Raw genomic sequence first — 14,682 nt, forward strand, 5'->3', positions numbered from 1 at the left:
CATGAAGCTGTATGCACTTTGTGCATCRCCTTTTGTTACTCAGGAGCTGGACTAAGGATAAATTTGACTTGTAATTTTTGACTTCTTGGTGAATTCTTATTGAGATTGCAAAAAACGAACAGTGCAGGATACGTGCTGACACTGTGCTACCTCCTGCAACAGCAGGAAAGGGAAGACAAGGTGATTCAACTCTGAAGTCTAAAGAAAGCCTCGGGCTTAGAGGAGAGGYTCAACAGCCCAGCAAATCTGCGTTGCTGCTTCATATGATATTGCTGGGTGTAATCTCCAATGGTTAATCTATACTTCAGAAGCAAACAGCAATTTCGCTGGCAGAGCTTTTGCTGCTTTTCTTTCAGAGAGACGAGGCAGGTGCTAAATCGTTCTGTAAGACAAGACGCCCTGAAGGAACCTCCAGTTGGCCAGCTGAAAGACTGCGCGTCCCGAATTACCGCTCACATTAGACGACGCTGGCTAGATTTAGCAGCTGGAAATGAGAACTGCTGTTTTTAAACTGAAAGTGAACTTATTTCTTTTGATTTATATACATACACAAAAGCAATCGCATCCGTCTGTGTGCTTTAGGCACTTTGAATACTTGAAAAATTCAACATATTGAAAGCCCAAAACGYAACTAAAGTGTAACTGAGTAACAAAACAACCTTCTACCTGCAAACTGAACAACTCAGTACAAAGTTAAAAAAAAAATAAAATCTGAAAGGGGCAGAGTGTATTATTGCCAAAGTATATTACATGAAGATTACAACAGTTAATCTATTTTGGTCATGGCAGAAAGCGGGCAGCATATTCAAAAGCCCTAATATCTTCAAAAGTAACATATTTTTAGATTTTCTTCTCATCTGTTATATTCGGGCATCAGTTCTAACAATCCCTCTCTCTGCTGATGTAAAAAGCAATTTTTCAGACAAGTATCATAATTATTAATGGTCGTACAAGCCAACGCCAGTACTTCAAAGCATCCCGCCAACCCCCCAGAAGGACAGCACAAATCGAGCAACACGAGCTGAACGCACTCACATTGCAGTAATTCCCCAACAAATGCGTGCTGCACCACCATCATCCTCTGAGTGTTTTTTAGCCCTAAATACTCTAGCCTTGGAGTGACAACAGCATGAAAAGCCTTCATCTAACAGTCATGTTTGATTATGGGGTTGAAAAAAGGGCTCCTCGCTAAGCACAGATGGATATTTTTTAAAAACAACTGGCGACATGAACGCTTCAGTGATTCTGATCACTTTTTTGAATTGTCCAAGCATCTGGCCAAATTCAAAATGAGAAAGAATGCTATAAAGCCTTGGACATTTTGGGAAGGAGCTCAGTATTTTCAGATCTGCCAGATCGCCTCATTATTTACGCAGTTGTTACCTAACCCCTCTGCTTTCTAAATCTATTACTGTTATTATTATTATTATTTTTTTTATCTCCACAGTCTTGCCCAAAGGAAGCCACATAGCACTTTCTTTGTCCTCTGCTGTGCTAAGACTCCCACGTATCCTCTGAATTCAGTCTGTTTTCTCAACAATTTGTCATTATAATGGCAATAAAAACATTTTGTACATAAAAGCGGAAGCAAGAAGTTAGAGCACTAATGCATTCCAGTTGTTTGCTTTAGAGCAGGCTAAAAGAGTGGACGACATTTATTACCCAACAAATTTACTTCATCATAAATGCAATCCATTGCTACAAGAATGGAAATACCATACCCCTTTTAACAGTATACTAGAGCTTCTTTCTGTCTGCTAGGAAGCCTAGTTACACGAGTCCCGTTGTGCCAAGGACAGACCAGTCTTTTCCAGACACTTACCCTCTGACAGCATGAATAAGTCTCAGTGATGGATAGGCGGTTCGCACTTTCAATTTATTCTTAAGGATTAATGCATTAACCCACTCCACATGCTTCTCTCCGCCTTTGACCATGAAGGCAGGGATCCAAAGGACACTGTCATTCAGCATGGATAGTCTATGCACAAATTTTTCTCTGTCACTCTCATTCCGAAAGCCTCCAAACGCTCTTTGTACAACTGATGGGTTCATGGTAATAAAATCAGATTTAGCTCCCACATCTGCAGCATACTCCACCACAGGAGCTAGATTGCACCTGAAGAGGAAGAAATTAATGGAAAAATGAAAATAAATATGAAACATTAACTCAGAAAAATGTATGCATGAAAGAAAAGCTGAAAAATGAACACGCAAGCCCATTTCATACTATGTGAGAAAAAAATACCAGTGGTAACCGGTGTGATATCACACAGCATTTTACCTAGCTTGAACACTCTTCAGACAGTTTTAAATAACATTACATGTAAATAACTCTGTGAGAAAGACACTTTTCTGTACATTTGAAAATCATGTCATCATACTTTAACAAACTCAATGCATCAACAGCTAGATAAGCACTTACGCGTGAGAGTAGATGCCTTCTAACACCTAATACCTTTCATTAGTGCTCATTTATCTTCAGCTTGTTAGCATTTCCCGGGAACAGCTCAAACTCTTAAAGCCATGCCAGTCAAATAAGGTATAATTTACACAGCTTACGTATTGCTTTTTTTAATTTTACAATATAGTATTTAAATGTGATTGACAAATCAACTTTAGCCAATGTTAAATGGATTTTGGCATTTTAGATTATCAGTGCATCTCACCAGATGTTTTGACATTTAGTATTTTCATTGCATTTTGAAATTAAACTTCTGGAAAAAAGTATTCAATTTCTTCTTTTTTCCATCATTTCTCACTTTTAAACCTTGTTTAATTGGCAGGAACATTGTGTTGTTTTCTAAGCTTGAGTAAAAAGCCATTTCAGGCCTTTTTCACCAAAGTTTTTGTCTCAGTTATATAAATATGTACACATATATATAAAATCATACATCAAGATAAAAGAATATAGTTCTTTAAAATTCTAATATGCACCACATTTTTGCCATTAAGGGAATCTTTCCTAACACAACCATATGTCATAAAGTTGGTAATACTGCAAATCAGTTCTGGAATGTAAATGATTTTTAAATTTTTAAATTACTTTTACAACAAATCAAATTTCCCATGTTGATTCAACACAAACATGCACATACCCCAAAATCAAGCTATCAGCTAATTCAGGGAATTTCTTGTTTGCTTCTTTGTTTCATCAGTGTTTTCCTAATTTCTATTTTATAACCTTTTCAAAAAAAAAAAAACAGGTTTTATAAAATGTCATAACAGGCATATAGATCAGAGTTCTGAGCATCTCTGTGGTTTSCTATCCTGAAAACAGTAAGGAATGCATCTTCACAACGTTGCTACGAAGCTCAGAGACATTAAGTGTTTTGCTCAAGGTCACCCAAGAAATCTGCAACAAAGACCAGCACTTGTTTTCTCAATCCCAGCTATCCTGCAAGGTGAAGGGAGGTACAAAGTTATGTCAGATCTAGGCCCTGCAAAAGATGTGCATGTTATTATAATCCTAATCTAATATTATCCTATTTGTTCTCCAAATCTTTTCAAACATAATAAACTCTCCTTTTACTTATATTTATGCACTAGAATCTCGTAATAGCCAGATCCTCCTCTGCTCCGCAGGGCAGTGCTGGTTAACATCCACTGATGATCTAGTGTGGGATGATAATGTTACTTCCTCAGACTATTATTTTCATTTTGTAATTATCAAAGAAAAGTAATCCAGCTCTTCTCCGGGAAGAAACGTTCAGAAGACTATAAAGCATACTATATATTCCTAAGAGATGAAGTTGCTGAGTTTCTGGCGCCATGTGGGCAGATATAAGCGTTCTTAGGAGACAGATTCACACTCTTCAGTATCTTTACACCTCTGTTCCACAAASCACCTGCATGCACTACCGCAGCTAACAGTACTGTCTTCCAGGAAGTGGCAGCCAGGGCACAAGCAAAACTTCCATTAACTTCAACACTGGTTTAAATTTTTTTTCTTAAAAACTTAACGCATTAACCTAGAAACTGTAATTGCCAAAAGGCTTGTGCTGTATAAAATCTAAGGAACAGACTTAAAATCAACCAAACAAATTCAGCATGTTACTGTCGCTTTGGTAAATACCTCTCTTAAAGACGGACTTCTCAGTGTAAAGAAGGATTTCTGCACAGCAGGAGTTTTCAGCAGAATCCCACGTATATGCAGATGGTGGCATCAATTGCTTACATACACAAGACAGGGCCAGGCACTGCAAATCCTGCGCTCCCTTCGTGCAACTTGTAGAAGCACCTACTCATGCAAACTATTGTGTTTAAAAAGCTGTATGCCATATGCAAAGTGCGTACATTAACATGGGCCATACGGTTCTAACATGATTCTGTATGTCCTTTCACAGCCCACTTCCGATCTGTATCAATGCCTGAATCTTTTTTCAGTTTACAAGTATATGTAGTTAGAAAGCAGCATCTAAATGTAATTTCCTCTAAAATCTGAAAAAGAATCACCATAGGCATATTAAATACAAGGACTGTCCACCTTGCATATTACTGCTCATCGGTAAGAAACCTAGCACCAAAGGATGAATTTATAAATGTTTACCACATAAGGTACCTAGCAGTATACATTTTTAACCTGTGGCATTTTCACATTGCTCAAGTATAATTTAGGAGTAATGAGCACTCCAAATGCACTCAGTGACAATGGAGTTGTCCACGAACAGCTATTAAAAATCTTAAGTCGTATTTTTCACACTTTAGTGTCACAAGTTAGACACATGATTATAATATTATAGGCAGGTAAGACATTTTGCTTTCCAAATGCTGAGCACCTCTTAGCATCTGATCCTTCAAAAATTCAAGCATATAAATATGTATTACTAGCAGTACTCAGGTTTGAAATAATGTGATAATAAAGTTCATCTGCACGTTGAAAGGCTCTGTTTTCAAAGAAGTCACTCAGCACTGCCAGTGCTTTACTGTGGTAGAGCACTGCCATAAGACACAGCTACCAGCTCTGTTAAGGGAATAAACAAAACTATATTAGCTGTAGTTGGCCAAATTGTAAAAATAATTACCCTGGTTACAGCCACTTCCCATTTTCCTAGAGGTTCCTTCCTTCAAAGAATGATTYCAATGCTCATTAAACCAAAAATGTCAAATTGCCTATTTACTTTATACTTATCCCTAAAGTTGGCAAACACAAAACATCTGCTAATATCTGCCAATTGAAGTTAGCACATTCTTCAGCAGGGAGTAAATGGCGCAGTGATTTCTGAAGCTTCTGCCCATCAGTGCAAGAGCCTGCGTGCTAGCAATCCACCCGAGCACTTATCCTGCACTGCCAGATAAACCAGATGATGTTTTATTTCCAGAGGCGTTCTAGAAAGTCTTATAGAAGAATATCTTTCAGAGTATCTTTCTTTTGAAAATTTTTTGGGGAAGATACACAGATAAAACAATGGCAAGGGTCAAACAGAACAACTGAGTGATTACTCAGTTAGCCATATTGTCCAAAGTTTCGGGAAAAAAAATAATAAGCATCTTGAGTAAAACTACGCATATGCAATTGCATTCAACATCTACATGTATTCATATAAGCCTGAATATATTTGTTGACATATAGCAACTTTGTATCATCAACTGCATATTCTTACTTCATGGAAGGTTTCTTCCCAGAATTGAGCACTGAGCTTATTAACAAAGACATATCAAAGCTGAATGCATTCTTGTTATTATTTCACATTTGCCTGTGCATATCACAGACCTCATGACATTCTTCCCTAGCTATAAACCAGTTCAGAGACTTGTGATTCTGGCATTTCTCAGAAACATCCAGTTTCTAAAGCCTGTAGTGGTAACTTCTACCAAGATCTTCCTTCTGCTCCCACCTATTCACACCTCAAACTATAAAACTAGCTATTGTATATTGGCATATACGCTTGAGTAAGTGCATGTAGGTTTTGGTACTTTTGKTACTAAGATAAAAGCTTTCTGAGCTTTTATAATCTCTAACATTTCTTTATGCTATGCTGTAGCCGTATACTATTGTTAGAACTTAAAAAAAAAWTTTTTGCTAGTGGGCAGCAACGACCTTCTCTCAGTTCTTTGGCCTCTTTGAAGAAAACATTCTGAGACATCTGTAAGCATATATCTAACTTCAGTCATATTCTTATTTGTCATTAAATCAAACTAAGGAACCCATTAGCTGAACAACTTTGAACAGGCACTGTAATATCCTTCCCTGGTTATACTCTTTAATTCCAGCTCTTTTGGGATAGGGCACACAGWACGCCAAATACGTCCACAACAGGGACTAGGAGGCTGCAGTTCAGCACCATGGCTTTGCCACTACGGGCCTAGGAACTTCCACACAGCATGTGAAACTGTACTTTTCTTTTATTAAGTTGACATCACTAAATCAAATACAGAAGGAAAAATATTTAAATGTATATAATATATATAAAAATATATAGAATATATTTAAAAATGTCATTTACTAAGCTTCCTCTTTCTGACATGCTGCATTATTGATACCTTGCAAATATAAAGCTATTTAAAATTTGACTCCAAAACACAATTTTCTGCAACAGACTACCACTACAGATATATCCTTTCTTTCTAAAAGAAACTTCAGTGCGGCCTTAACCTTAGGCAACCGGAAAGCAAGTGGGCTGCAGGGCAGACTTGACTCTGGAACATGCAAACAGGTTGGAAGTAACAGTTGTATATAGCACTGAAGATTGACTCGGGCATGTTAAGTAAATAGCTGTAAATAGAAGCACTGAGAATGATCCATCACATTATATGAAGGTTTGTAAAACACTCTCTACTGAGCCCATGCTATTGACTGTTTACAGAGCAACTAATGAAATATGGATTTCCCCAGCAAAATAAATTTTGAAAAGATTGATGGTTTTAGTTAGTTCTTTTGTTTTCTCCCTTTAAAAAAAAATCTCTGTAAGTATACTCTTTAAAACTAACAGGCTGGGGTTTTTTGTAAGTAATTTTTTTTTTGTCAGAAGCTTTTGCTCCTCTCCTTCCAAGCACTCTTTCTACAGCAGAAGTGCTCAGAAACTGCTCTGATGGTACAAAAAAATTGGTAAAGTTGGGRGAGGCTGCTAGGACAAAGCCAAAGTAAGTGGGAAGGTTCATAATCTATGCGATTGGTAGTTATCATAGGCAATACCACCCTACCGACCCTAACTGCAGAAGGATAGTTAATATTAACGAAACACGAATGTATCTCTGGTCAGCCTGAGCGGCAGGCATTAGCCCCTTGCTCCTCCAAAAGCAATGCAGCAGGAGGCAGAGAGAACAGGCTGGTCACCTTTTCCAGCTCCGGTGGAGGAAACTGCCCACTCCACAGGCAGTAAGAYGAGAGCAGTACAAGGAGGACACGCACACCCCGGTGCTGTCACCAAAACGAGCTCCAGGGTAACTAAGTAAATATTGCATACACAGTCAAAGTGGAAAATTAGCCCATGTCTGAAATATTGCCTGGCATCTGGGTGTGTGTAGAGTGCCTGAGATACACAGACCAAAAAACGGAGTGACTAAAGAGCCATCTGCTCCTCTTAAAACCGTCCATTGTGTCCCCTGACTGCAATGGGACATAACGGCTCAAAGTCTTTTTTAGGTCCATCAGGCAAGGGCTGGGGTTGCATGTCAGGAGAAAAGACTGAAGTCATCAACCTGGGTTGGCTATGAAGCATTTATGGCCCAAACACATGTACAGCATACTTCATTTTTTAGAGAGTAGAGCTCTCTAAAAGTCATGAAATCATGCTCTCAAAAGTACACTTGAATATGAATTCAGATATTCCACAGAGATGCAGTATGAGTGACCTAGCAGAGATGCTAACTCACTCATAGATACACAGCTCATRTATATGCACACACATGTCCGAGGTGCAGTATCTATGAGCCATMGTTGGTCGTCATCTTCAATTAATTTTAAATAAAAGCAATAGAAATTTGCCTGAGTAAAAGTGATTACTCTATTCCATTTTATTTGACACTGAGAAGTAAAAGAATATTCTTCATACAGTAATAATGCAAGAATTGCCCTACAGATCTGTACACTTGTTAATACTTTTACAGTCTGTGTACTTGAGGGTTACAGGTTGAAATAAATGTTTGGAAACCAATGTGAAATCCAGGCCACGAAGAAATGCAGTAAAAGTGTGTTCTCTTTCATTAATGCCTCCTTGTAGAGCAAAGCCAAAAATATCCATCACACAATATTAACCACATACGCTCTGAGAAACCAATAAATGAATTAGTTTGTTGCTGGAAGACTTATACTATTAAAACTAATCTCAAACATAAGGAACAAACACAACTAGTATCAAGAACACAAATTCTTGTCCTGAATAGACAGCAAACTTTAAAGTTTAGATTCACATCTAGACTCCTGGAAGAATCAAAATTGGAACTGTGAACTCCAATTTGCAAAAGATTCTTCCAAAAGATCCATGATGTTTTAAAAAGTATCTGGGTAGGGAACTGAAATTTCATTTGTCAACAAGAATCCTGAATGTGTGACGGATTTCACCTTAATAAGAATACGCATTTTTGTAATATCATCTGCTAATAAGCTTCCCTCTTGTTCCCCAACTAGAACTTCTACCCATAACCATTAAACTCCTCCTTCCTGACGTCTTAACACCAATGACTGAAATGCAAGTTATCCTCAGCTGAGGCAGCASAGCAAAGTGACAGAGAAGGTCTAAGTGGCGTTAAATACTTAGAGACAGGAGCAACACTCATGATTTACCTCTTTATTGGGAGTTCTTGCTGCACCATTAGCCATGAATTACTGAGTTGTTACTCTTGTTTCCAATACTGTTACTTTGACACCCTAATAAAGAAAGGAATTTATCTCTCTGAAACTTTTCTGCATAGTAGGTGGAAAAAACCTACAGCTGTGAAATATTGAGAATGAGATTTTAATCACAGAAAAGCAGWGAAATGGAAAGAAGTAGTTTCTGGACTACCGGTATTTTTGCCGTTTCACATGCATGTACCTTTACACGTTATTCCCTATAAAGGGCTTATTCTACAGGGCTGTAAAAGTGTTGCTGCTATGGTGTGGAAAACAGTTCAGCAACTCCCTGATGGCAGAAGGTGTTAAATACTTCGATTATACTTTCATTAAATTAAAGAAAAATGACTGTTTTCATTGTTTTGGTGAAGCACTTTGGGGTTGTGAATCTGGAATGCAGGAAAAAAAAAGGGATAATTTGAATATGCAAAGATGAAGAAGTGCAAAAAGGGCAACCTGAGACTSTCCTGAAGAGTAAGTCACACCTCCTAACCACACAATGCAGTCAATGAAGAAGTGAATTAGTGAAGAAGCCTTGCTGCAGATGCAGTAACTTCTGGGAGAAGAGGTTGCAGATTACTGTCTCTTATGTTTGCAAGGGTTTTGCCATGTGGAGGAATCAGGCCTGCCGTGTAATCCAGAGTCCTGGCAGGTTTACAACTTTCTAACAAGAAAAGAAAGTTAACTCTTTCTTGTATAGAAACTGCTTGGGAAATTACTGAATTAAAATATCTGTATTGTGAGAAATAGCAACTTGAAAAATGGAATTTTACCTACATTTCCATTTCTCTTCTTGCAGGATAATTACAGAAAGAGTCAGGCTAACCCTCTGTGCTCCAGAATTGCATGCTCACAGGACATCTATTTATACTGAGAAACCACATTGGAATCTTTGGTCATTTTTATATGGTATTTAGACRTCTCCCTTTATTGCCATTTCTTTAGTCTTCTGAACCTAGTTTGGGCCAGCTTGGAGAGGTTCACTGTCTGACTGCTTTGGAAACACCCAACAGCCATCCCAACGCTTCCCCTTTCTGAGGTACAACAAATCACCGAGCAAGATCATCTGGAAATGATGATCTTTTGGCTTTGCTCCCATTTTATTTATCATTCTCGTGTAGTGTAACAGTTCATAGGAAGAAAAGAGGGAGCGGACAAAAAAAAAAAAAAAAAAAAAAAAAAAAAAAAAGACATATTTGGCAGTTGAAAAAGGTCTAAGGAGCTACCAATGAAGCCAAATGGCATTTTTCAGGTAAGAATCACACCCTGAAGCAAGGCTGTAAAACTGGCAGCTTCTCTTTTGGTAGATCTGCTAGCTCTGTGCACCCAATTCTACRGTGACAGTGCCTATGCTCCAGGCAAGGCACATTAAATAAGTATTTCAACATAAAAGCTGACATTTGCAAGTTCCCACTAAACAGCAAGAACAACAAAATCCCAGATTACAAGTGCACTAACATCCAAATCTCATGCTTCTGACAAATTCATGATCATTTTCCCCATTAACTGAAGGAACAAAACAGAGGAAAGAAGATGCAGCAGCTTCTCTCCTTACCTTCTCTGCTTACATGTTAAAGTTAGTTTATGCCATGACTTTTTTTTTTCTTTTTTGAGGAAAGTAACAACTAGAAGGGACTGAGGCACCTGCAGAATCTGGAGACAGACAGAAATTTAAGCCGTTCTGCCCAGAAAGCAGCCGCCACACCACATCTCCCCGGCGTCGTTCCAAGGTCTGGCCTTCTCCCACCCCAACCAGAGCTGCTCACCGCCACTCAGCTCGCCACTGCCTGCACGCAGAGCCGCGACTTATTTACCGATTTTCTTTTTACTAAAAAACTCCCAAACTCTATTTGATACTGCTTTTGAAAAGTTCCCCACAAGTATACTGAATTCTATTAAAAATAATCAGGATTTCCACTGATTTTCAGCACCTTTTAGACTCTGAACCTMAAGTTGAACTGAATTTTCTCCAGTACTTACTGGGAATCCAAGAATCCCAAACTCATTTCTTAGTAATGTTTACTATTACTATTTCACAAAACATCTCAGAAAAACATTATAAATATTTCAGGAAGCYCTACATAACTAGTGTATTGCAAAAATTACCACTTCCTCTAACTAGTTCATCTGTTCTGATATAGGCAACACTGCTCACACAGCACTACCATGAGAAAGCGTCGGCAACGGGAGCGTAAGACGTTATCACTGCTCCATCTCAGCTGGAAGCAGCACCACATAGCTGACCCACCAGCTGCAGAGACAGCAGAAGAGCAGCACTGTGGAGAAAGCAGCTCCTGCCCTAGAGTCGGGCCGTTTACAGAACTTGTGTGTAATCAACTTATTTATCTCCTATTTTGCACTTCTAATTTATTATTGGAATGCTACAGCAACCTTTTCTGGACATTGTGTCAAAACGTAGCATGCTTTGGCTCACCCCCACGGAAGTACTAGGGGTGCCTGGATTAGCAGTCACGTAACAGGGTGTAAAAACTTCAAAAGGTAGAAAGAAAAGTGATATGAGAAGAAGAGTTTACAGCCAGCACAGTTCTTTTTAATAGAAAAGAGATTCTCCTTGCTTTCCAGTTTAACTAGACTGGGTCAGATTTTCCACYGGAAGAAAGAGGAATGATTTCACTAAAGTTGCGGAACTAATCCATTTTATCCTAGCAGAAGATATGTCCCTAGACTCTTGATTTCTGATCCACGAGAACAAAATAAGGCCTTGTGTGATGAAGTAATTTACAAAAAAGCTACTTTAATGTTCAGTAAATATAGTAAATCTGGTTAAGCTGACAAAACATAACCTTGTTTGCAAAAAATGACTCATATAAGCACGTTCAGTGTTGTCGAAAGAGAGGAATTGCATTCTTTTCCCTGTAAAATTTGCTGCCACAGTTATACGTTGACTTGTTTATTATGTGCCTCTAGTGTAGGTGCCTATTTTAAAGTATTTTTCTTAATAGAAGTCTTCTAATTATTTTCTGTTGTAGGTGGTCCAGGAGAGGCACCAAATATGCTCAGTATCTCAAGGAAAGGACAGTTGTTAGTAATTTTGCATGACCCTCACAGAGACTGCTAGATGTTACCAGGTTTAAATCAATTAAAGTGTCAGGTATTGACCATCTCCTTGCATCCTTGGTAAAGCATATATTCTGAGTCTTTATCAGTTACTGCTAGCATGTTCAGATCACCTTTAAAGAAGCTTCAAAATTCAGGATATTCCATACGTTGTAGTATAATGCAAATACTTGCGGATGTCTATCAYATCCTCTTCACTGTAGCAGATCTTCAATATCAACTTTATCATTAAATTAATGATATCTTTAGTGTTATAGCTAGCATACACAGGATGCTCCTGTTCCAAGAAATCTCTCAAACACGTACAATTTTGTTTCAGTTTTCATAAGAGGAAAAGAACACGTAGTACCATCAAAATCAACTAAATTATACATCTAACCAAAATACTACGACATATTTATCACAGCACTTGAGTATAATGCATTCAGCATCRTGAAAATTTTGTTCATCAGTCTACACAGCCAGCAGCACTCAGTTTATACGTATGGAAACCGCTTTCCAGAAGCRCATCAGGTGTTGAGTGGAATGAATGCATTTACGCATCGCCCACCCATAMATATGTAGGTAAATATCATGTTGTCTAACTACACAGAATCTCTGAACTTCTATAATGTTTAAAGTTTGTTTTGTAAATTCAAAAATCTCACTGTATTAARCCATCCATATGCACTGTAGGGTCTGGTACTCTACTCCTGGAACCTCATGAGAAATGTGCTATTATGCAGAATATCCTCAAATTAACTGTTATATTGATTATTACAGGCAGCCATGCACCATGTGAGAGGTGTCTCTGCAGTCTGAATAGCTGATTAGCAGGTTTAACGTCCTGACGTCCCTGTTAAGCTACATCATTCATCTCCTATTCATATACAAGTCTCTTAAGAAATATATCTTTACTCCTCATGGCTCAAATGAGTTAAGCAATCCTATCAGGTCTCACTGTCTAGTTTCACTACTAGTTAAAACACGGGGGATGGTTTGGAGATGACTTCAAAAGGAATTCAGCACATGGTTTAAGTGAAAGTACATGCTTTGCTGCACTGCACCTTTTTGAATGGCAGTCCTGACTTTACCTTCTAAAAGAAAATTTTCATCTATAAAATCCACTATCTAGATTTTTCTGTACTTTAAGTGGAATACGTTTAACCTATGAGAAAGGATGAAAGCATGCCCATAGCTAAACGTGGTTGAAACATGTAGTATTTATATTGGACTCCTTCTGCAGTAAGCATGCTAATTAGAAAGACTGGCCGTGACACAAGCAGCACAAGTAAGAAAAATGAAAGAGTGGTGCATTATTGACRTGGTAGCCAATTTCTGCTATGCCTTTCAAACAAAATACAACTTTTAGCCGTGTTTCCTCTTTTGATTTATGAATTGAAGGACTATAATTTTCCTTTTACATATCCTTTTGATATTTTTTCATCACTATCTCTTCTCCAGGCGAGGAAAGGAAAAGYGAGGAATCTGCATTGACAACTAAATCTATATGGTTTCCCATCACCACCRTTTCACCCTTCTCAAGCCAAACCAACTGCAACTTCTGCTTCAAAAGCAAAAGGACATATCTCTTGCCTAAAGTTTGCGCTATCCATGTTATGTCAGCCTGTCAAATGAGCCAGCTATTTCTTGTTATTTCATATTGATCTGTGAAACCCAAACATATTATATTGCGCATGTTTGAGTGAAGAACGAATAAAAGGTGAAGCATATGAACACWTTTGCCCAAACTGCAGGGATACACTTTTAGAGCAATGTGAAGGGATTTAGATGCATGACCTCCAGTTACCTTAATGGTAGCCATCTGGTTCAATCCCAATGCATCGCACTGAAATTTTATCTCATATTGCACTTAAATAATACAGTAATTTACAACAGGCCATGTCTATTGGCCAAGAAAGCTAAGAAGGGATATTTTGGAAAAAGGCTTTGCATTTATCCTACCAACTCTTCCGTCAGAATAATTACTGCATGTCAAACAAAAACAAACAGAAAAAAACAAGTAACCTCAATCTCTCTGCTCTCTCCGCGCACGCCCCTTCTTTTACTTTCACTGCAAAAAAAGACTCTTCTTGTCAACCACATGGGAATATACTTAATATGGGGAATTTCACAGGGAAAGGTACTGTTTCAGATAGATAAATTCCTCAGTAATTTCAAATAATCCCTGAAGTTTGTGTCTCAGATTAAAATATTTCTCATAGCTTTTGTCCAAGAAACAGATAGCAGATTATAATCGGCAACAGCAGGCGCGAGCTCACCTTATCACAAAGTCATGGCTATCGATCTCCTTTCCACATCCGCTCTCCAGAAGGATGCCAGAATTTCCAACAACTGCACAGGTTTTAAAYCGCCGGTTCTTCATCGGGGAAACCTCAGGGAGGAGGCTGTGCAAATCCCGCGAGATGTTTAGGGTGCGACGCCTGTCCAGCACGTAATGGATTACATCTCCCGGCTTGAAGCTGCTTTTGACCACCGAGACATCTCTTTCGGCATCCAAGAACCGAAGAATGTTCTTCCTGTCAATCGGCAAAAAGGCAGAGATCAGACCCAGCGCTCACCTCTCGCCCTGAGTTTATTCGGCAGTAGCACCGGCTGTACARAGCAGACAGCTTCAGACCGTCTAAGGTTATTTCCCATGCTCAGGAACAGAGCTAAAGCAAAGTTGCTAGGGCAGAATTCAAWGGCCTGATCACAGTATTACATGCAAATATTCCAGTTATAGGGCTCATTCGCTTTATACAGCTAAAGGCACTGAAAGACCACCAGAAGATGACTGTAAAACTTAGCAAGAGCACTATTTTTGATTAATACTTTACAAACCTTTGCACAGA

At 38.5% G+C, this 14,682-nt stretch overlaps 1 protein-coding gene across 1 annotated transcript in view; it reads right to left on the minus strand.

Annotated features, from left to right (window-relative positions):
- ST8SIA4 (ST8 alpha-N-acetyl-neuraminide alpha-2,8-sialyltransferase 4) overlaps positions 1–14,682 on the minus strand; it is a 53,267-nt gene that overhangs the window by 29,975 nt on the left and 8,610 nt on the right. Inside the window, exons 2-3 of the mRNA XM_085298758.1 lie at positions 14,110–14,367; positions 1,823–2,116 (exon numbers count right to left, since the gene is read on the minus strand). Coding sequence (XP_085154884.1) covers positions 1,823–2,116; positions 14,110–14,367 — 552 coding nt within the window. The remainder of the gene's footprint in view (positions 1–1,822; positions 2,117–14,109; positions 14,368–14,682) is intronic.

Source organism: Rhea americana, unplaced genomic scaffold, assembly GCF_003343005.1.
Source record: "Rhea americana isolate MKP2758 unplaced genomic scaffold, rheAme1 scaffold_141, whole genome shotgun sequence".
Taxonomy (NCBI): domain Eukaryota; kingdom Metazoa; phylum Chordata; class Aves; order Rheiformes; family Rheidae; genus Rhea; species Rhea americana.